The 21,242-nt window shown below is 41.4% G+C and overlaps 4 protein-coding genes across 8 annotated transcripts; 3 read left to right on the top strand and 1 right to left on the bottom strand.

Moving 5' to 3' along the window:
- Positions 1-277: 277 nt before the first annotated feature.
- LOC308140387 (heat shock protein 30-like) lies at positions 278-961 on the bottom strand (the record flags this gene model as incomplete). Its single annotated transcript, XM_080510149.1, has 1 exon — positions 278-961. The coding sequence occupies exon 1, from the start codon at positions 911-913 to the stop codon at positions 278-280; it is 636 nt and encodes a 211-aa protein (XP_080366275.1). The 5' UTR covers positions 914-961.
- A 1,145-nt stretch (positions 962-2,106) lies between these two features.
- On the top strand, positions 2,107-2,798 carry LOC308140508 (heat shock protein 30-like). The gene has a single exon (XM_080510324.1). The coding sequence runs from the start codon at positions 2,161-2,163 to the stop codon at positions 2,794-2,796; it is 636 nt and encodes a 211-aa protein (XP_080366450.1). The 5' UTR covers positions 2,107-2,160; the 3' UTR covers positions 2,797-2,798.
- Positions 2,799-4,450: 1,652 nt separating this feature from the next.
- On the top strand, positions 4,451-6,253 carry LOC308140245 (uncharacterized protein; the record flags this gene model as incomplete). The annotated part of the gene is made up of 3 exons (XM_080509930.1): positions 4,451-4,898; positions 5,181-5,479; positions 5,569-6,253. The coding sequence occupies 3 exons, from the start codon at positions 4,451-4,453 to the stop codon at positions 6,016-6,018; spliced, it is 1,197 nt and encodes a 398-aa protein (XP_080366056.1). The 3' UTR covers positions 6,019-6,253.
- A 1,564-nt stretch (positions 6,254-7,817) lies between these two features.
- Positions 7,818-14,816, top strand: stbd1 (starch binding domain 1). Of its 5 annotated transcripts, none has more exons than XM_080509708.1 (4): positions 7,818-8,224; positions 9,380-9,711; positions 11,594-11,678; positions 13,008-14,816. In XM_080509708.1, exons 1-4 carry the CDS (start codon positions 7,969-7,971, stop codon positions 13,421-13,423), a joined length of 1,089 nt encoding a protein of 362 aa, XP_080365834.1. In that variant the 5' UTR covers positions 7,818-7,968; the 3' UTR covers positions 13,424-14,816. The 5 variants fall into 5 exon arrangements, with proteins under 5 accessions (XP_080365834.1, XP_080365833.1, XP_080365832.1 ...); XM_080509707.1 differs by having other exon boundaries at positions 10,727-11,678; XM_080509706.1 differs by having other exon boundaries at positions 11,597-14,816.
- The last annotated feature ends 6,426 nt before the right edge of the window (positions 14,817-21,242 follow it).

The following is a 21,242-nucleotide window of genomic DNA, read 5'->3' as shown; positions in this document are numbered from 1 at the left end:
ATGTGAAAAATGTATTATCTATACATTTGATGCATGGAATTCCTCCGCACATGTGGAAAGTTTATATTTCTATTCTAAATTCTTCTCATTTGAAGTGTTGAGAGAGTCAAGATGAAAATAATTTTCAGTGTATTTTTCATGAAAATAAAAAGTGAATAGATATAGTTTAATGCACAATTATTTATTAGATCCAGTTAGACAAGTACAAATGTAATTTGTAATTCAACACACATAGGAAAATAACCATGACAGCTATATAGTCCCAATATGATCAGCTTCAGTCCATGTGTTCAGGTTTGTCTTGTGTGTTGTTGTGTGTGTCTGTGCTGCTGTCTTCAGCCTGTGAGCACACTCTCTGCTGTGTTTCCTCCTCTGAGCTCCTCCTGATAGTCAGCTCTCTCTCCACCTCCTCAGCAGGAGTTTTGGCTGCCTGGATGTGGAGCTTTCCGTCTGGAGACAGGCAGCAGGTGACGGCTTCAGGGTCGGTCCCTTCAGGCAGATCAAACTCCTGTCTGAACTCCTGCAGCCTGTAAGAGTGCCAGCCTTTCCCGTCCTCCTGCTTCTTCTCCGTCTTCCCGCTGACTCTCAGCTTCCTGCCCACCTGCCTGACAGACAGCTCGTCTGGGGAAAAGCCTGAAGCGTCCAGGGTCAGGCCAAAGAGATGTCCCTCTTTGTCCAGCTGGTAGGAGGCTGGTTGTACGGCCACGCTGGTTTGGAAAGGCTCCGTCTGCTCCAGGATGTTGTGTTGAAGTTTGTCCTTCAGCTGCAGACTGTTGCGCAGCTCCTGCAGGTTCCTCTGCAGGAGATGCTGTTGGTGGAGCAGAGGCCTGACCTCTGGCCACAGACTGCGTACAGGCAGGTAGAAGTCCATGAATGGACTGACGGCAGACGGGAGTCCATGAGAGCACAGCATCCTCTCTGTGTTCAGGGTTGAGTTCTCTGGTTGTCTGATGAAACTTTCTTCAAGTGTCTCTTCTCTCCTGTGTTGCTTTCTGGCTCAGCAGTGGGACTGTCTCCGCTTTTATATTCTGACTGGAGGAGATCCAGAAGCTTCAAGAACTTTCTGGTTGTTGCCAGATAACTCCACTGGGTGGTGCTGTTTCACGAGGACATTGACGTCACTTGACGTGTCCAATGAACTTAAAACTGATTGAGCTGATGTCAGGACGTAAATCTAAATACTCACAGTACATTATACAACTATTTTCACTATATTTTGTGTTAAACCATCTAGATGTCAACATTTGTGACATTTATAACAATGGTGCAGATGTTTTCCAGCTTTTTCTTCTTCTCTTTTATACTCTGACTGTAGGAGATCCAGAAGCTTCAGGAACCTTCTGGTTGTCACCAGATAACTCCACTGGGTAGTGCTGTTTCACGTGTGTAAGATAAGGAACTGTGGTCATTTTACATACTCCTTCCGTCTTCAGCTGTTTCAGAAGATATAGCCTATTATGTGGGTTTCATTTAAATATTATGAATACAAATAAAGTTGCTGACTGAAAAAAATCCATCAATATTGTAATTTCTAGAATAGTTTTTTTTTAGACAGACTAATACAAAAACCTTCCAATGAAGAAAAGATATTCAATGTTTTGGGGGAAATTGTTTGGATAACAGTCATTTGGTGTCAGATTGTGAGCAGAGCATACATTTTGGAAGTGGAAATCTGAATCACATTTTAAACATGTTTCATTTTGAGATGCTTTAATCTTCTAATCGATTGAAATGGTGGCCCATTTAAACTCTTCAAAACTGAAGTAAAACAAAGGTTTTAACACAAAAACGCTGGAAAACATCTGCACCATTGTTATAAATATCACAAATGTTGATATCTTGGTGGTTTAACACAATGAAATAGTGAAAATAGTTGTATAATGTACTGTGAGTATTTAGATTTACGTCCTGACATCAACTCAATCAGTTTTAAGTTCATTGGACACGTCAAGTGACGTCAATGTCCTCGTGAAACAGCACCACCCAGTGGAGTTATCTGGCAACAACCAGAAAGTTCTTGAAGCTTCTGGATCTCCTCCAGTCAGAATATAAAAGCGGAGACAGTCCCACTGCTGAGCCAGAAAGCAACACAGGAGAGAAGAGACACTTGAAGAAAGTTTCATCAGACAACCAGAGGACTCAACCCTGAACACAGAGAGGATGCTGTGCTCTCATGGACTCCAGTCTGCCGTCAGTCCATTCATGGACTTCTACCTGCCTGTACGCAGTCTGTGGCCAGAGGTCAGGCCTCTGCTCCACCAACAGCATCTCCTGCAGAGGAACCTGCAGGAGCTGCGCAACAGTCTGCAGCTGAAGGACAAACTTCAACACAACATCCTGGAGCAGACGGAGCCTTTCCAAACCAGCGTGGCCGTACAACCAGCCTCCTACCAGCTGGACAAAGAGGGACATCTCTTTGGCCTGACCCTGGACGCTTCAGGCTTTTCCCCAGACGAGCTGTCTGTCAGGCAGGTGGGCAGGAAGCTGAGAGTCAGCGGGAAGACGGAGAAGAAGCAGGAGGACGGGAAAGGCTGGCACTCTTACAGGCTGCAGGAGTTCAGACAGGAGTTTGATCTGCCTGAAGGGACCGACCCTGAAGCCGTCACCTGCTGCCTGTCTCCAGACGGAAAGCTCCACATCCAGGCAGCCAAAACCCCTGCTGAGGAGGTGGAGAGAGAGCTGACTATCAGGAGGAGCTCAGAGGAGGAAACACAGCAGAGTGTGCGCTCACAGGCTGAAGACAGCAGCACAGACACACACAACAACACACAAGACAAACCTGAACACATGGACTGAAGCTGATCATATTGGGACTATATAGCTGTCATGGTTATTTTCAAACAAGTTTTGAAATAATAGTTACATTTTTATTTTGAGAAGTAGCTGTGATGTGTGTTAAACTGCAAATTTCACTTGTATTTCTTTAACTGGTTTTAATAAACATCTGCACAAAACAATTTCTCTTGACTTTTTATTATTACAACAGTTAATCTGAAAGTACCAATTATTTTCATTTTTGAAATACTGCTTTAATTTTTTTGTAACCCTTCTTTTTATTAAAAGACATTATGCAAGGCAAGTAAATTGACCATGAATCCGCCACCCAAAGTTTGGACCAGTGCTTCTTTGTGCTCATTCTCCCACTTTTTATTATATCATTTTTCATACTTAACCAACCAGTGGTCTATCATTTTGTTTCCTGTGTCACACAGGGTCAGATGTGTATGTCTAGTGTTGTTGAGAGCATGCAGATGATGGATGATTGGGTGGGTACAATAAGAATACAAAATCACAATCTGCATATGTTTCACTTATTAAGATTCTATTCTATTCTATTCTATTCTATTCTATTCCATTCCATTCTATTCTATTCCGAAAACCTATCAAACACAGATGAAATCTCGTGCACGTTACATGCGGCGTGAAAGCTATCGCAGCAGACTGTCAGTAGGGGGGGTGGATAAATGACCTTTTTTCCCAAAACCTTCGTGTAACAGGTTTATTTTGACCTTATTTATATATAAAACACACAAGTAACCTGCATTTTCAATTTTGGTTCTGCTACTGCCTGCTACTGGCATGTTTTGATGTACTGCGTATATCACACTTTTGCACGCTTTTTTCAGCTATATATGATAATGGACAATGACTCTGTCTCAACATTGTGTACAAATATAGTGATTACTTGTTTTATTTTGTTTATTTATGAACTAAAAGGTATGGTTTATACTAGAACACACCAAAAAAAAATCAATAGCATGCACATTATTAATGATTATAATGGCTGAACAGACAGTCTTTCCATCGCGGCACGGAATTCTGTCAAGGTAACAGTGGATCTGTCAGTTGTTTTCCCCAAAACTATCTTGAGGTTGTTGCCAAATTGTTCTGGTGTTAGCATTGTTCTCTTTCGTCCCACAGTGGCAAATATTCTGAAAACTTGGCTACTTCTGGGAAGCGAAACGGATGTGTCCCTGGCATAAGTCACCTCCTCGCGCATTCTCTTTGTCTTGGCTTGCTCATTGTCCGTGTCTGAAGCAGCCTGGCTTCTAAGACCAATAGTGGAGGTACTACTGGCAGCCATCTTGTCTCAGACTACCTAAAATAAACAAATAAAACATTGATTAGCATGACAAATGTGTGAATGTCATATATGATACGTTACTGTTGAGCCATTAAATCACAAAACTTGTCAAAAGTGGCAAAATTCGAGAAATTCGCCCAAAACGCGGTTTTCCTTATATGGCCAGTAGCAGGCAGTAGCAACCTGAAAATCAAAAAATGATATTATATATGTGATTTGTATATAAATAAGGTCAATTTAAACCTGTTACATGCAAATTCTAATTTTATCCACCCCCCCTACTGTCAGCAGTTTTGATCTGAGTCGGCCCCCGTCGTCTGAGAAGCGACGCATTAGCGCGTCATTTCCGGTGCGTGTTGGTCCAACATGTCGAAGTTGCAGTCACACGCCCGCGGCCCCAGCTGGAGCGAAGAGGAGACGCGCTGCCTGATCGATATTTGGTCGGATGATTTCATTTGCACGCAGCTGTCCACCACGCATAAGAACAGCAAGGTGTACGCCGAGTTCTCGAGACGCCTCGTGGAGCAGGGCTTCCACCGCTCCGGGGAGCAGTGTCGCGTGAAAGCGAAGAGGCTGCGCGGGCATTACATGCGCGTACGCAGAGCCCTGGAGAAGACGGAGGATGACGGTGCTGAGAAAGAAAAGTTCCAGTGGTTTGACCAGCTGGACAAAATCCTCGGGGGGAAAGTAGTGGACGATGCGGTGGATGTCGTGGAGTCCTGTGAGAGCCCGTCGACCCCCGGAGGGACCGCGGACCAGACGTGTCCACCTCCCGGTTGTTTGTCTCCGGTGTCTGAAGACGCGAGTGTTGATGGTGACTTTATTGAACTTTTATTTTTCTTGGATGTTATCCGAAAATGTTTCAGCATGCATATTTAGTGTCATAATATCTGTGCACGCCTACGCACAGGAAGCTGCGACACAATAATAACATAGGTTACGATAATGACATTTACTTTCCAACTTCTATTGCACTCAAACCCAGATCCAATATCTTCCAGCTCCCACCTTTTCTCCTTCCACCTTTATATAACTGTGAAGCTATTCAAACATCATTTTGTATGTGACTGATGCTATGTTCATGTCTAACACACAGGGGTGGAATCAAGTAATTCCTCCACCAACGCTGACTCGACACACGCTAGTCCGGATGAAGGAGTGTCCGGGTGTTTGGCTGGACCAAGCACGGCTGAGAAGAGACCTAATGCTGCCTTCAGGGGAGAGAGACTGCCCATCCCTGGAGCACAGGCCCGGAAAAGGAGAGTGAAACCCTGCAAGGCTGACGAGGACTTCAGGGAATACATGGTTGCCAGTAAGAAGATGATGGAGAACATGATGGCTGCGGATGAGAGGCACATCGCGCGAGAGGAAGCTGCTTTTGAGAGGCTGCTCCAGGTATTCGCTGATTTTGCTGTATTGTGCTTTACCAACTCTACTATCCCACGCTTAAGTCTCATCTTTTGCTGTGTTTTCTCATCTCATAGGCACAGAGAGAGGATTCCGAGAGGAGATTTAAAGCCATGTTGGCACAGCAACAAGCCACAAACCAGATGTTCAGGCATCTCATTGACACAATCGCGTGTGTAGGCAATCCTTCTCGACTGCCTTCCTCGGCAACACCAGCCACAAGCTCGGCATCAACATCAGGACAGTCTTTGCCTCAGCAGAATCCGAAGGGAGGAAACGACGAGCACCCCTCTCCGCGGGAGTTCAAGGAGGAGCTGATTGACAGGCTGAACCCCGACGCCTTCACCTGCTGCCCGTCTCCGGGCAGGACGCTCCAGACTGCCGACCATGATAATGAGGCAGCGATAGAGCCGACTGTCGGGAGGAGCTCAGAGGAGGAAACGCAGCAGAGCGTTGGCTCAGAGCCTGAGGACAGCAGCACAAACACACACATCAACATAAAGGACGAACCTGAACACGTAGACTGAAGCTCTGGCTCCTGAGACGATAATAGCTGGTTACTTTCAAACAAGTTCGGATGTAATATTGTTTGTATTTTGATAAGTAGATGTAATATATACATGTGGTCTTAAAGTTTTGATCTAACTTTTGATATTCATGGAAATTTACATCTTGAACTGACATGAAATGGTTGTAAATCATGACTTGCTCAGGTATTTGCTGCTTGTGATTGTAAAGGCATTAAAATATCAGATGTTTGGTAATACGAACATTACTGAGGGATTTGAAAGACATTTAAAAAGACTGAAACTTTTGCACGTGTATTAAGCCTTTTTTGTTTTTTTCTTGAGATCAAACCTTAGAAGGAACTATTCAACCATTAATCTTGCTTAAATTGTCCACTATAGGATTTGAAACAAATGTTGAAGTCAATTTCCTTTGAGTATGAATATTAATCAGACTTGCTTTTTTTTTGGGGGGGGGTGCATAATCCAATACTTTTTAAAATGATCACATTTGGAAAAACACTAGAAAACATTGATCTCAGTAGTTTCTTTTCCAGCTCCATCCTGCATAAACTCTTGAAACCGTCTTATACTCACCACAGCAATCCACCAGGTGGTGCTCTTAAGTAGCTCATTCATTCAATTCTTAACCACATTTTCTATAAAACCTCGTGCTGTTTTTTTCACCTTGTTTGGAAAAAAGATCAACATATGCACATGTTGGTTAGTTTTTTTTTAGATTTTTGGTGATAGGTTATCAGGCTCAATAACATAACTTGGCCAGGACGTTTTACTACATGACATTAATTAAAGGCTCGTCTTCCTAAGGTCGGAAAATGTGTGTTCATATCAATATAAGCCATTAGCGCTCGTTCAAACACACGGCTGGCTGACATTTTCAATCAATTATCAACGATCCAAGCAAATCTTAGGAGTTCCTGTTGAGCCATATACACTGTATATTCTTTTATTGACAGGTGGCTCCTTTAAAAGTCACGTGACAGCCTTACGAGTTCTCATAGAGTTGTTTCTCACACAATCTTGTATTTTGGGAGAATTGGTCTCTTGGCGGTCCTGTGATACTGAGATCAGTCTTAACATGAGATCTCCTCTTACCAGCTGCAATGACGAAGTTTATTAAACTATCTAGACACCAACTACTATTTAAACAAAGTTGGCAAGTTTACCGAAGGTTCAATTAATGTCTTGGTGCACTGGGTTAGGTGTTGTCAACGATGTTGGAATACTGATAAGGGTATACCCCCCCCCCCCTTTTTTTTTTTAAAGCTAATTAAAGTTACAATGACTTGTTCTGCCTATCTGTAAAAAGAGAAGCACTTCGCATTTACTCACTGAAGCTTCAATTCAATAATCATCACATGCACTTACATGTACTACCCATTATGTATCTATATTGATACTTTTCCATCATCCTTCATTAAACTTGCATTTTTTTTTACATTATGGTGGTAAGAATTTAAAACAACTAGCATCAAAATAATCTGCATTATTACTGCTTATGGATCCCAACCGTCAGGAGTTTTAATATAATATAAGGTGATGAGACACTCGGGAGTAAAACCTATTGAGGTGAAACAAAAGTTGAAAGTTTAAGTTAAAACACACACAACAACAATAATTAATTGCTTCACACAAATGATCAATAAATGGCTGTTATGAGGCTAAAGTAGCTTTATTTGTAACAATATTGTAAGCAGGTGTATCTTGTCAGTGCAGTTTACGTCTCTCTTTTTTTATGAATGAATGTGCGTCCCGTGATCTCATCAGCCAATCAGCTTGCGCGCACCTGGACTCCTTTAACAACTGCGAGGCTGCTGGTCGTCACTACACGTTAAAGCGTGGAGGAGAGAACAACGGGTCCAGAGCAGCTCCACCGGAGAAAGAAGAGGGCCTTCATACGCACATTCAAGGACTCTTTTCTTTTTCTTGTTGACTGTCGTCACCTGCAACATGCCGGTGAAAAACACCGTGGCCGTGGAGCGGCGCACGGACCTGGCTTCGCTCTTCTGCATGATCGGACGCCACGGTCCGGCCGTGGCGCTGGCAGTCATCGCCATGGTGTCCGTGGTGGCTGGCTTCATCTTCTACAGGAACGTGAGGGGAAAACGGAGGAAGGCCACGGTGGGAGAAGCGGACGGAGCGGAGAGAGACGCGTCGACGATCGGGACCGATGAGGAGCCTGAGCCGGAGCTGAGCGAGTCAACAGGTAAATAAAAAAATAACTCCGGTGCCGCTTTCCAGACTGTGCGTCAGAATCGAGCCTGCAGTGATCTGAGCATTTGTCATTTTATGTAACACTCCAATAATAAAAGACGCAGCGGCGAGCCCACGGAGTGCTGCAGATAGTGTCATCACATCCTGGATATAAAGACCGCACATCAGAAACCCTGACTACTCTGATCCATTCATAAAATAACATCCGACGGTCGAAGAAAACGTTTTATCCGAATGAGTCTGCTTTTACATTTAAAGATATAGTCGCATTTCATTGACTAAAGTCAGGGCCGGATCCAGAGATTGAAGAGTTAAGCTTGAGGGGTTCAGCCTGATTAAAAATAAAGGCTTGACTTTAATATTTATACCTCTAGGAAGAACTTTGTAGTTGTTGAGCTTCCAGTGTCCTTCTTGGAGATTTCTAACATGGCATTGTACTGAAAGGGTTTCACGTTTTAGATATTTATTTAAAATGTATGTATGCCTGGTCTTCAAGTCGGCATACTGCACGTAGGAGGGATTGTCCACATATTGTCTGTTTCCAACAATGCTTTAGAGTTTCCATCATAATTTGTGAACTACTTCTGTTGACAATTAAGTTAAGGGGGGATGTAAAAAAAGGTGTGGAGATGACTAATGATTTAAGGCAGCAAAAATGCAACCCTTAGAAGTTGTACCTGTTCATTCCTGCAGTTTTTTACTCTGCCAATAATGTTTTCTCTTTACAAAATATTGCTAGTTTTCTGAGCAAAGACTTGTACAAACAGAATTCATGCTGGTATGTAAGAATTTAGTGAGTTACTATTCAGCACAGTAGGTTTGTACTGTTTGGCATCAACGCGCTCTAAAATAAATTTACTCAACATGTTTTGCAATACGGATTTTGACCAGGTCAAATGAAGCCTGAAATGGAGGTCAGAAAATCAATAAAGGATAATCTTAGATTAATTGAATAAGTTGTCTGAGTTTTCCAAACGTATGGAGGTGGACACGTGTCGAACTCAACACGTAGATCTCAGCTGGCCTTTTTCTTTCAAGATTCATAAAATGTATCCAATCCACACAATTGTTTGTCATATTTTGAAGTATGAATTTCTTTGTTTTTGAGAAGGTAAAATAGTTTTTTTTTTTTTTTTTTAATTCTCAGACACAAGTGATGAAGGTTCATCCCATACAAAGGTGGATCCTGAGCTCATCCAGAGTGGTCCGAGGATCAGACATCGTCGATCCCCCTCTGCTGAGAAACTGCCAACGTTCTGCCCACCTCCGATTGAGACCTCAGCCGTGCAGGACTGCGCCAGAGGAGCTGAGCCGCATGAAGAGGAAGACATCCAGAGCCTGCAAAGTGACCCGACTGCAGAGGGTGTGAAGGATGGAGACGATTACCTCCCCAGTTTAACAGATGACACTGCAACGAATGTGAAAGCTGACTGCGATATTGAGAGTTACCTGGAGCCGGAGCTAGTTTATGAGGAGAAGGTAAGCACACTTTTCTTGCATGGTATTGAAAATAAAGTTGTGATGTTCGCTTCCGTTGTACGCATGCAACGGAATATAGTTGAGTCTTTGTTTGGTTTTGACTGTGAAAACTCCTGGCGAGCTTGTCCTGCATGCTTTGGCTTTTGCCCTGTTTCAACACACCTGATTGCAATAGAGTTTGGTGATGATGCAATCATAGGATTCAGGTGTGTAGAAGCAGGGGAAGGGCTCAAACATGTAGAACAGGTTTGTAGATCGCTGATCTACACATGAGCCGAGTAATTTGGTTTTATTGATTAACTTGGCCCAGTTGGTGTTTATGTGAAAACTGAACCAATTTGTTAAAATGGAAGTGTCACTCGCAAGTCTCCAGTGAGTTGTCTGTGTGTGGGGGGGTCACCAATCACCCATTCCTCTTTAATAGTAATCTGTATGTCATGCAGCCGACCTTTTACAACCTCTACTACAATGCTGGGCGATAAGTTTACACTCCTAAATGAGTTAGAATTTTGCACATACAAGATCAGGTCCAAATCTACTTCTCCAAATTTCAGAGACTTTAATGACACAAAGTGTTCCCTTTTTTTTTGGTATAAAAACATAATCTGTGACTTCGTCTTTTAATCCCATGATTAAACTGAACCCAATTCTATGGAGAAAATATAAATTCAGGACAGTCAAAAACAATGGTTGTATAAGATTGCATTAATCATCTGAAATCATGCAAGTAATCAATTCATAAACTACTCTTTGAAAATGGTTTCAACTAAATGAAAGTCAACAATGTTCATATCCCAGCTGCATGTTCATTTGTTTGATGCCTAAATGGGCTTAATCAATAAATTGATTGCACTGCTGCATCCTTAACACTTATTTTGATAAAGTAGTTATATTTTGCATGGTTATGGGAAAGGCTTGGCCCCATAAGATGCATGTTTGACACATTTGCTTTAACATTTCAGCCTATAGTGTTGAACTGATCGTGGTAGTCATTAACTTTGCCTTATGTGCCTAGGTATTTCACGCACAATCTGAGGAAGACAGGAACAATATCATAGAGGAGGAAAACCTGCCGTGTACTTCGGACAGTCCTTTATGCTCTGAACAAGACTTTCCTATGAGTGAAACCGCCGCGGACATCAAATTACAAGAAGGTTTTGACACCACACCAGACACAAGCAGCCATTTGGAGAAGCAGGTAGTTCAAACTGAAGAGGATATTTCTGACCCGCAAACCAGTCGAGTGGAGGAAGTTCTTCCATGCATTTCTAGCAGCCCAGTGTGCTTTGAACAAGATCTTCATGTGAGTGAGGCTAGTGTTGACAAACTGCAAGGAAGTGGCGCCACACCAGACGCAAACGGCCAATCTGATGAGCCAATCGATAATATAGGAGATTGTAAAATCACTGAAGTGGAAAACCTATGTGCTTCAAACAGTCCGTTGTGCTTTAAAGATTCTCAAATAAGTGAAAACCACAAAGTGCAAGATGGTGAAGTCCCACCAAATCCAATCAGCAGTTTGAAGGAACTTGACTTTGACTGTGCTTCAAACAGTCCAGTTTGCCTTGATCAAGATTTTCATATTGGTGAAAATGGTGATGACCACGAACTGCAAGTCGGTGAAATCACGTCGGGCCCAGACGGCAATTTGGAAGAACCAGTCAAAATTGAAGATGAATCTGTGTCTCTCATCTGTGAAAAAGTGGTCGCGTTGGAGGGAAAATGTCACGCAGAATGCCCAGATCTTTCAAAAAAATATTTTTTTGAAGAGAAGGAAAATAAGGTGGAGGAAGTAATGCCAGAATGTTCAGATGACGAAATGCTTGCTCAAGAGTTGGGATACTTGACTTCTAAACGAGACACAAACCTGCTCTGTTCACAGCAGGATTGGTGTCATGCGACGAAAGTGCTGCTGCCCAGTCAAGACGATGACCGCTTCCAGACCACCGAGGTGACGGAGTTCAGAGGTGAAGACAATTTGCACAATCTTACAGAAGTTGCACTTGATGTCAGCCCACCAGAGATCGATGAGCACCAACTCCAAGATGAAAACAAAGAGGATGATTTTGCTTTCAGTGAAGGGGACGTTGTTGGTGCTTGTGGTGGAGAATGTGAGGAGGTATTTAATTATGTCTCTTGTTTGAACCAGTCGGCTGAATTGGCCAAGAAGGATGAGGGTAGTGATGCCAAAGTAGAAGCTTCTGATATTGTATATCTTGACTTGACGCCAGATGATCAACGACCACAAAGTGAAGAGAGGGCAGATGAAGTTGCGCCAGTTTTGGTTGATGTTGTGAAACAGAATGTTGCTGATGAGCTATGTCTTCAGGAAGAAATTGCAAGTGAAAAGAATGAAAGTGGACAAGTTGTGGTGGTGGCTGAAGAAAGTGTTGAACATCTTGGGGCCTCTTGCCACAAAGACCAGCAAAGTGACGGCACAGGAAGTCGAGAAATGATTGACGGTACTGGAAATCCCTCAACTGACGCTCCTGTTGGTGACGAGGCAAGCTTTAATTCTTCTGTAGTGTCTCACCCTGACACATCTGCTTCCTCTCACAGTGACCAAATACAAAATGCTTCCACATTTCCTGAAGTTGGCAATGGTGCTTTTTCTGACATGGCTGGGAGCCAAATCTCATTGTCTTTGTCAGAAAGCCAACTCACACGGTCATTATCTGGTTTTGGAGGAGAGAGTGGTATTTCAAGCATGGCGGTCAGCCCCGATTTGTCAGATGCTCTTGATGAGTTTAGAACCCCCCTTGACCATGTGCAGCCCTCGGCAGTGGACTGCCACCCATACTCTGAGGAACGGGCAGAGTCCCAAATTGTTATCCAAGATACGGCTGTGTCTTTTAATGAAGATCTAGTTGATTTGGCACCCGAGTCCTGTCAAAATCCTTTCCAGCAGACCGGTAAAGATTGGGCTATGGACAGTTCTTTTGCAGTGAACGAGGACATATTTGGCAATGACATTGAAGATGGTTACCATAGTACAATGGGCCAGTTGATTGCAGCCAACACTATGAATTTAACAGATGAGCTCACTAAAGAAGCTTGCGATGAAGTTCCCGTTCTGGTTGTACCAATTGACGGGAAGGAAGGGGCCAAGAAGAAGGAAGAGGAAGATTTTGAAAAGACTGAAATCAGTATAATGGAGGCGACAATGGACAATAATGAATGGATCACAGATGGCAACTACCAGGTCCTACCCTGGATGAACCAGTCAACCACATCTTTTCCCCAAATCTCTCCAGAATCAGACCCTCCTCCTGATGTTCATCCTTTTTCTCTTACAGATAACACAAGCGTAGATACAGATATCCCACCGTCCACTGAAGCCAGCCAAATAGATACACTTTCCCTTGAAGAAAATCTGGACGGCAGCAAAAAGGTTCTGGCAGTCCAACCAATGCCCCAAAATGTCAATGTTGCTTTCCACATTCACTATCTGACCCAGTCGCCATACCAGAAGCTGGCAATCACAGGGAGCCATGAAGAACTGGGCAACTGGAAGGAATTCATCCTGCTAGATGAAGCCAAGGATGGGCACTGGTCCACTGTAGTTGGCTTGCCTGTGGAGAGCCATGTGGAGTGGAAGTTTGTGGTCTTGAACAAGGGGGGAGTGTGTCGATGGGAGGAGTGTGGCAACCGCCTCCTTGAAACTGGCTATGGAGAGGATCTGATTGTGCAAAAATGGTGGGGATTCCTGTAGGATTGGATCTAATGACATGGAAATTACTTTTGTTTGTATGGTGTTCCCTTTAGAGACAAATGTAGGTGGATGCTTTCAGATAATTTTCAGGACCTTTTGACCAACAAAATCAATTTGTTTGCATCTAGTTCTAAAAGGAAATGCACACAAACGCCACCCCAGTCTTAAAAATATGCATTTTAAAAATTGCTCCAGAATGTAATGGCTTGAAGGTACACCACGTTTTCACACATTACCACATTAAATAAAACACGAAAAGGTGCAGGAACACGTTTTTGATGTAATCTCATGGACACGTGGATATGGGATTTCTATTGTCAAGCTAACCAGCCTGTCGGATCTGTTATGCAACACGTAATGAATTACTCTAGTGACTAGTTGGTTCTCATTCAACAAATTGGGAAGAAACGGTGGGTTCTGATTCGCGCAGATGGGGAGAAACATGGCTAACAGAGTTGAATTGAGGGTTGACTGGATCTTGGTAATTTAACTTGATTCATTATGGTGGCTTCACTTAACTGGTGCATTCTGTACCTTCAATGAAGAGGCTGGGCCCTGTAGTCTGAATTTCCTCAGCAGTCAAAGTTGAGTTGGGGGGGGGGGGGGTCGGCAGGTCTTGTGTTACTAGGATAATTTGTTTAAATTTTGTATGTCAAGGCTTCTAAACAGTTTCTGCAGAAGTAACTTTAGTGTTCATTGTTGTGAAATGCATATTGAGTCTATTTTAAAGCAATAAAGGCTAAAAACTGTTGAAAGTAATGCTTTTTAATTGAACTGGAAACTGAGGTTTTATTTGAGAGGAAGCGATCAATATTATGGACAGTTTGTGTTTAGCTCCGACTAATCCAACATTTCCAAAAGTCTCCATAACTGACAGGTTTGCAGTCTCATAGCCGTCAATCTTGCGTATCTGTCAAAGTTGGAAAGATTGCCATCAAACGGAATCATTGCAAAAGATGTCTTCCTTCACCCCGTGGCTATGTCTGATTATGCAAACTGCACACCCTTAGAAATTGGTGATTATGACTGTAAAATCTGAATGGAAATGTCAGTGTTGCTGTTTATATGCTGCTTGAATGCCCACAAAGTATGAACATACATGCACATAGTTCACTTTTACTACAGCAATAAATAGAGCAATAATTGTAGTGCAAGAGTATGACTTGGTGTTACATCAGGTATTGTTTTTACCACTAAACTGTGATAGACTTGTAACTTTGATGCTGCTTATATCTCCCGGGAATCTGAGCATGCAAGATTGTCCCGCTGTCGGTCTATAAATGTGCCTTTTAAATGTAATTTTCTATCCTATTGTAATGCTCATTGTCACTGAAACTTTAATGAACTACTCGGAGATTTCGATGCTGTACAATGCAGTCTGTCTCATTCTATCTCTGTATGCAATTCTGTGATGCTTTTCCTGAATGTTAATAAAGTGAGATTGTTGCAGATTGAACTTTTGAGGTGTTTTAATGTGAAATCTAAAGTCTTTTCATCAGTTTATATGTTGGAAGAATATTAAATGTTATGGCATGTTCAAATGTGAAGATTTAAAATTGACATGGCTAGAAGTTATTACGTCAATCATTCTGTATGCTTTCAGTAATTGACACTAGTCTTCTGGAATGTGTTTATAGATGTTTAAAAGGAAACTTAAGTTGTTAAATCCAATAAGGCTTGAATTTCATAATGGATTCATCCAAATTACTTCAAATGTAAAGATGGATTTCAAAGCTTTTTTCAGTGGTTGCATCTTTTATCGGTCAGTGAGGCAAAGCATTAACATTTTTAATAAGGGTTTGTCTGATTTCATATTTTTATTTTAGCAAAGTGTTTTATTTAAATGCATTTATAAAACAAAATCCTATAATCAGAACTCATCTAGTTCTAAAAGTTCAAATACTGGTGTGCATTTCCTATCACATGTTGCAGATAAGTCAAAGTTGAATGTTTGAAGTATTTATACATGCATTTTTGCAGGAAAGACTTTTATGAAAATCAGTCTGCTTTGCTAGTTTTAAGGTTGTAATGATTTCATTTGTTGTCCATAGCTTTTAATGCCTAATGCAACAGATTCAGCCTTCTGGGATGGTAGAGAACAAGAAAAACACGACTCTGAATTGCTACCTAGTGTTTATTCAAAGTGCTGTTTTTCGAACCAAAAGCCAAGACCATGACCTTGTTTTCAGTCCAGCTGGCTGAGAGGATGCTCATGCAGGGAAAGTGTCATTAGTAAGCATGTTTTCATGCCAGCTCGCCAGCTCCACACAGCTTCAACTGAAGGTGACTCTCTTCTAGAAGAAAAGAGGAGCTTCTCATCTATGCTGTATGGGAACTGCATGGACGGGGGGTAAACATGTATTTCTATTAGCTTATTAGTCCTGTAAATGATTTCGCCCTGTTGTATCTCCCGAAGGGACCCCAAAGAGGATGAAAATGTGCTGAAATCAGCAGTGGAGATTTATTATAGGAAGGAATTTTTCACCTTTTCAATTAAAGCTCTACACTTTGGCAGTTCTGCTCGTAAGATGATTTGCTCCCAAATGTGTTTCAATTTAAATGAATGAAAATGAAACTATTCCCTGAATTGGACGACAGCACAATCTTTGGTCATCAGCACTTCTGACAAAATCCCATGTCGACCCGCTGCTGTGGACTGTCTCACGTGTAAATTTGGCTGCCTCTGAAACTCGAACCCCTCTGGAGCTCCACATTTGGAAGGACCCTCCTTCCAAAGTGACTGATACTTAACAGACGCCACTTCTCTGGAATCAAATCTTCAAAGGATTAATACCATGCTGTGCTAAGCCAAACAGGGCCCTGGGCACTCATTTGACCTGTTTCAGGTGGTCGAGGTGAATCGGGTGAAGTCACGCGATTTCTGCTTTTTGGGTTCAAAACACAAGTTCAGAGATCTTTGACCTGTTTGCTCCACTTCAGAGGATCCAAAAATAACAAAACATGATGTCAGAGACCATGGAAGTATTGATCATAGCAGAATGTAAACTGCAGGGTTAACCTTAAAATCTTTTCTCTTTAAAGCAAAACGTCCACTGGAGTGACCTTTCAGAGTTCAGGTTATTTATTTCCTACAAACTCTATCGATCTCATCCTATTTACAACCAAGTTCACCTTCTATTTCTTGATTAATCCTCCCTTTAAAGAATGATGTCCAAAGGCTTCATCACTTTGCCTGCAGCTGACCTTAACAGCAGACAACTCAAACTGGACATCCATAATTAAAACATCCAGCTAATTTTGACAGTTAAAGCTTTGACTTTAACATGAACACCTAAACTGTAACATAACACAATCATCACAGGCATCCGGAATTATTTTTGATGGCCGTGGTCATTGAAAAGTCAGAAACATTGAATCAAGTGGGGTACTTGTACAATTGTATGAGCTTCTACTTAGAGCATTGGTGTGAATACAAGACTTTCCCTCATTGGGTTTGGAATGTGTCAAGGATCTACCTTGCATTCACTCATAGTGACCCCTAAGTCAGAAAAAGCAGTCTAGAAGATGGATGGGCAATAAAATGCATATTTTAAAAAATATATATGAAAATGACAGATCATATTTTGATTTAGGAAAATATCCAGCAGCAATGAACATGTTTTAACTGTAAAACTTGCAGTCATGATCTCATGGGTCATCTTGGTTTGGTCAAGTGCAAAGGGAGCTCACTCTGCTGTTGTAGTGTTAATGTGGTAGTTGGGAGTGAGTGAGTGAGTGTGTGCGTGTGTGTGTGTGTGTGTGTGTGTGTGTGTGTGTGTACTTTCTAAGGTTAAAGGTAACCCTTAAATAGACACAAGATTCTCAACTAACACCACTTCTTCTGTCTTTGTGTAGCTCTCTTTCTCACTGTCACACAAGATAGGACACACACATGCACACACACACACACCCACGCACACACAAGCACATGGTTTTTCAAACGTCTAAACAGTTAAGCCACTTTTAAACCAATGTTTACTCTTAGATAAGGCAAAAGTCTTAACACTGAGTCATGGCTGGTCTGCAAGCTCCTCAGTGTGAGAGTCTTCACGTGTGTCTGTCTGGAGCAAACAAAGCCTTACAAGTCAACACCCTTAAATGATCATTCAGTTGTGCTTGCTGCGTCACACTGTTGACGGGTGTCAAGGACTGAGGATTTTGTCAGTCGGTGGCGCAAATTCGACCCTGCTCCACCCGTCCAAGTTGCCGCTATTTTTCTGACGTTGCTCTCGCAGCTTCACACGACTTTGTTGCGACACATACCCACATATTGGTGAAGGACATCAGTTTCACAATGGATAAATGGAGATCGGTCATGAACCAGAGGAGTTTATTTAAATGTTGTAGCATTCTTATATTTGAATATGTTTAATTTGGCAGAGCTGGAATGGGCTCTGCAACATAACCTATCCTCATTGTATGTCATCAAGGAACTTAATTTCTCTTCCCTGATCTTCATTTATTTGGTCTCATTATTCAGTCAGTTCGTGTTCAGACACATTGGGGTTGCTCACTGTACACAGTGGCACTCTGTTGCTTGGTACTCTGAAAACAAAATAATCCTTGGTCCAAGTTAGAGTGCCAAGTGTGAAATACAGATTCTCGGCCGTCTCCTCTTTCAGCGACATCAGACTGCATCTTTACATGTGAACTTTAACCCAGGAGGGGTTGTATGATAATATCAAAGTATCTCTATAAAGTAGACAGCTATTTATATATTTACTACCAACATCATATCTTAGTTTAATCTATTTCATTGTCCCCAGTGCAAATGGGTAGATTAGTTATTTATCCACTTTATTTTACATTGAGGTTTCCCGGCTGCAACTTTTCACTCAACAACGTGCCATTGATCTTTGATTCTGTTTTCAATTGCTGGATAATTGAAAAAAGCATGATGACTATCAGCAGTGTCACAGTCAGGGTGTGCCACACACACAGTCTATTTTTATGACATACCGGCCCTCATTCCTGTTCCATGCTGTTGGATCACGCAGTGACCTTCAGTGGAGGCTGACGAACCTGCTGACAGTGCGCGATCATGAGGGAACGAGAGAGGGTTAAAGTGAAGGGGGAAATGGAGTAAGAACTGGTTCTAGTGGAACACGCAGTGTTATAATTCACTTTTTTAATCAATTCAGGAAAATTATTGACAAATTTGTTCTGTAATGGTGAAGGACTTATCAGGACCAGGCATTTCAGATTCAGTATTTTGAATAACTCAACAAAACTAATACAAATACCATAAAAACTATATTTGTGGCAGTAGTCACTGATAGCTGGCTTCATAACAGTTAAGGTCCCATTTACATGTTTCAAGCGCAACTGGATCTTTTCAGACAAAGTTTTGCATTTAGTTTTGAAAACGTTGTCCGTTCACGTGACAACAGCAGAAATGCTGAAAACTATGTCGTTAGCATGCCAGGCCACTGGTGGCACTGTTGTTTGTCTTTGTAATAAAAGCACACATACAAAACTACCAAATCCCAAGAGAATGTGGACTGGGAGTCATGACACATTGGAGGCAAACGTTATTGTCCATCTACTCGTCCATGTGCAGATGATCGATTTACTACCGCCGTGGTGTGCATGCACAGTAGCAGCATTTCAGGAAAGTTGTGTTTTCCCCCCGTTTACACAGTGATGGAGTCAGAGCATTATCAAAAAGTTCCTCCCATATTTGGTAATTCCTACATTTCTTCTAGTTTCTTCCAAATTAATTTTGATGAGTTAATGACAAGTCACTGAATACATGTGTCATAAATGTGTCATGAATGTTGAGTTGAGTGGAATTTTGGAGATCTTCTGGAGTTTTCTGTGCGACTTCCAGAGGGCCTATGAGTTCTTGAATATGCTAGCTAGAGTATCTGAAAAAGTGTCCTACTCAGAGTCAAGGCTGATGAGTGAACTTCACTCCTCTTCATTGGAGAAACGTCTCATTATTCCTAAAGTCACTGACATGTTTCAACATTACATGGCCTATACTGTAATCGAGGCCCTGAATAGATGTTTGCCTGTCTTCGTTAGTTGTCTGCTGCTGTCCCTCTGTTTGGTGGTTTGTTGTCTTGCTGCTTGTTTTTGTTTTCATTCATATAGGAATCAGTTTTTGTCAGGAACAGATGTTATCTTGAGTTCTGTTTGACTGCTGAAAATCCCTCACAGGAGAACATGCAGATAAAAAAAGCAGCTATTAATATCGACTGATACTCAAAGAATGATTCAAACGGACCAAAATAACATGAGCACGATTGGACTACCAGCTAACTGATGTAATTTCATCTGAATTTAAGTGCTCAGATAATGTGACATTATAGCAACACAACAATAATACAGTTATGTAACAGAAGACATCCTAACAAGAGTTACTTTTCTAAGTAGGTAGTTATTTATAATTAGTAGCTATATAAATAATTTTCCTTTGTTTTTTCAGGAAGTATTGGTATCAGTATTTTCCTTCAGTTTCCACATTTCACTCACTGTGGCATTTTCAGCAGTTTGATGAAAAGATGTTGAACAGCAGCTGTGACTTTGACATTGCCAAATAATTTCCATCCACAACAATACTTTGTCCAGAGCTGCAAGCCTTGATTATTACGTTGGTATTTTTACCAGCTGAGAATGCACCAAGAGCTTAGAAATAAATATAAAGCAGAAAGGAATGATGCCATTGTTCCCAACTTAATAAGGAAGATCTGCCACATTCAGTGTTCACTCAATTCACAAGCATTTGGTCCATTCTGCACAATTGTCTCTTGACTGTACTATGATGATGGGTGGATTACAACAGCTTGAATAGATTAAACAAACAAACAAAAAAACAACAACTGACCAAATTGTAGTTTGGCTTTATGCTACACAACACTGGATTTTAAAACTAAAAAATATAATTTAAAATTGTTTATTGAAATCGGAGCAAAATTACAGTCCATCACTTAATTTTATATTTCCCCTTAATTTAGGTACAATTAAAATTGTATTGCAAAAGACTGGAAGCATTATTTTCTGCTGTTATTTTGTACTGATTTTACAAGTAAACCTGAAGATGTAGGACTTGTCAAATAGTAATTATTATTAGTATTATTATTATTATTATTAGTAGTAGTAGTAGTAGTAGTAGTATCACCACTAATAATAATGTTTGTCACGAGTAATTAAAAATACAAGAAGTACCATACTTCATGATGCTCCCCATCATGAAGTATTAGCTACACAACACCAGGCTTGTAGAAAGCTGAAAATTTTTTTTATTTAATTTTAGTCATAATCCATTTTTTTTTTCTTTTCTTATGCATCAGAAAGCATACTGGAAGTTCTCTTGGCTCTGTAGCATGGGACACTGACGTCATCACTCGTATAATCCCAGTGGACACCTCAGATATGGTCTGTATATAGATAGACTGTATGTTGGGGATGTGTGGGAGGAAAGAGAGAGAGAAAAAGACAGACGGAGAGAAAGTGCACACAGCTGCATACATAATGTAAAAGAAATCCGAGCGAGGTTCAGGTTGAGGCTTCCTAAACGAGGCCACGCTATAAAATATTTACAACAATCACAGATATTTTTGTACAGATTCTGAAGACTTTGTGCTCCATAATACAATGAAAACATGTCAGGAGGTGTACTGCATGCAGCACCTGTATGCATAGTTTCAACACTGTATTATCACAAATCAACACCATATTTTGGACAAGTTAATTTTATTGACTTGTGATCCCTCAGGTGGAAATATGTATGATTATGTAAGGCAACAAAGATTTGTATCATGTATAAATGGCACAGTGGAAAAATAAGTGATACATAAACACACAGTGCTCCAGA

This window comes from Blennius ocellaris (genome assembly GCF_963422515.1).
Source record: "Blennius ocellaris genome assembly, chromosome: 15".
Lineage (NCBI taxonomy): Eukaryota > Metazoa > Chordata > Actinopteri > Blenniiformes > Blenniidae > Blennius > Blennius ocellaris.
The sequence above is the reverse complement of the archived record's forward strand: the minus strand, read 5'-3'. Positions and strand labels throughout refer to the sequence as shown.

Excerpts from the sequence above, each read along its gene's own strand:
- stbd1 (XM_080509704.1), top strand. The coding sequence starts at position 7,969 with ATGCCGGTGAAAAACACCGTGGCCGTGGAGCGGCGCACGGACCTGGCT. Across the intron at positions 8,225-9,379 it reads GGAGCTGAGCGAGTCAACAG|ACACAAGTGATGAAGGTTCA; the intron begins GTAAATAAAAAA and ends TTTAATTCTCAG. Across the intron at positions 9,712-10,726 it reads AGCTAGTTTATGAGGAGAAG|GTATTTCACGCACAATCTGA; the intron begins GTAAGCACACTT and ends TTATGTGCCTAG.
- LOC308140508 (XM_080510324.1), top strand. The coding sequence starts at position 2,161 with ATGCTGTGCTCTCATGGACTCCAGTCTGCCGTCAGTCCATTCATGGAC.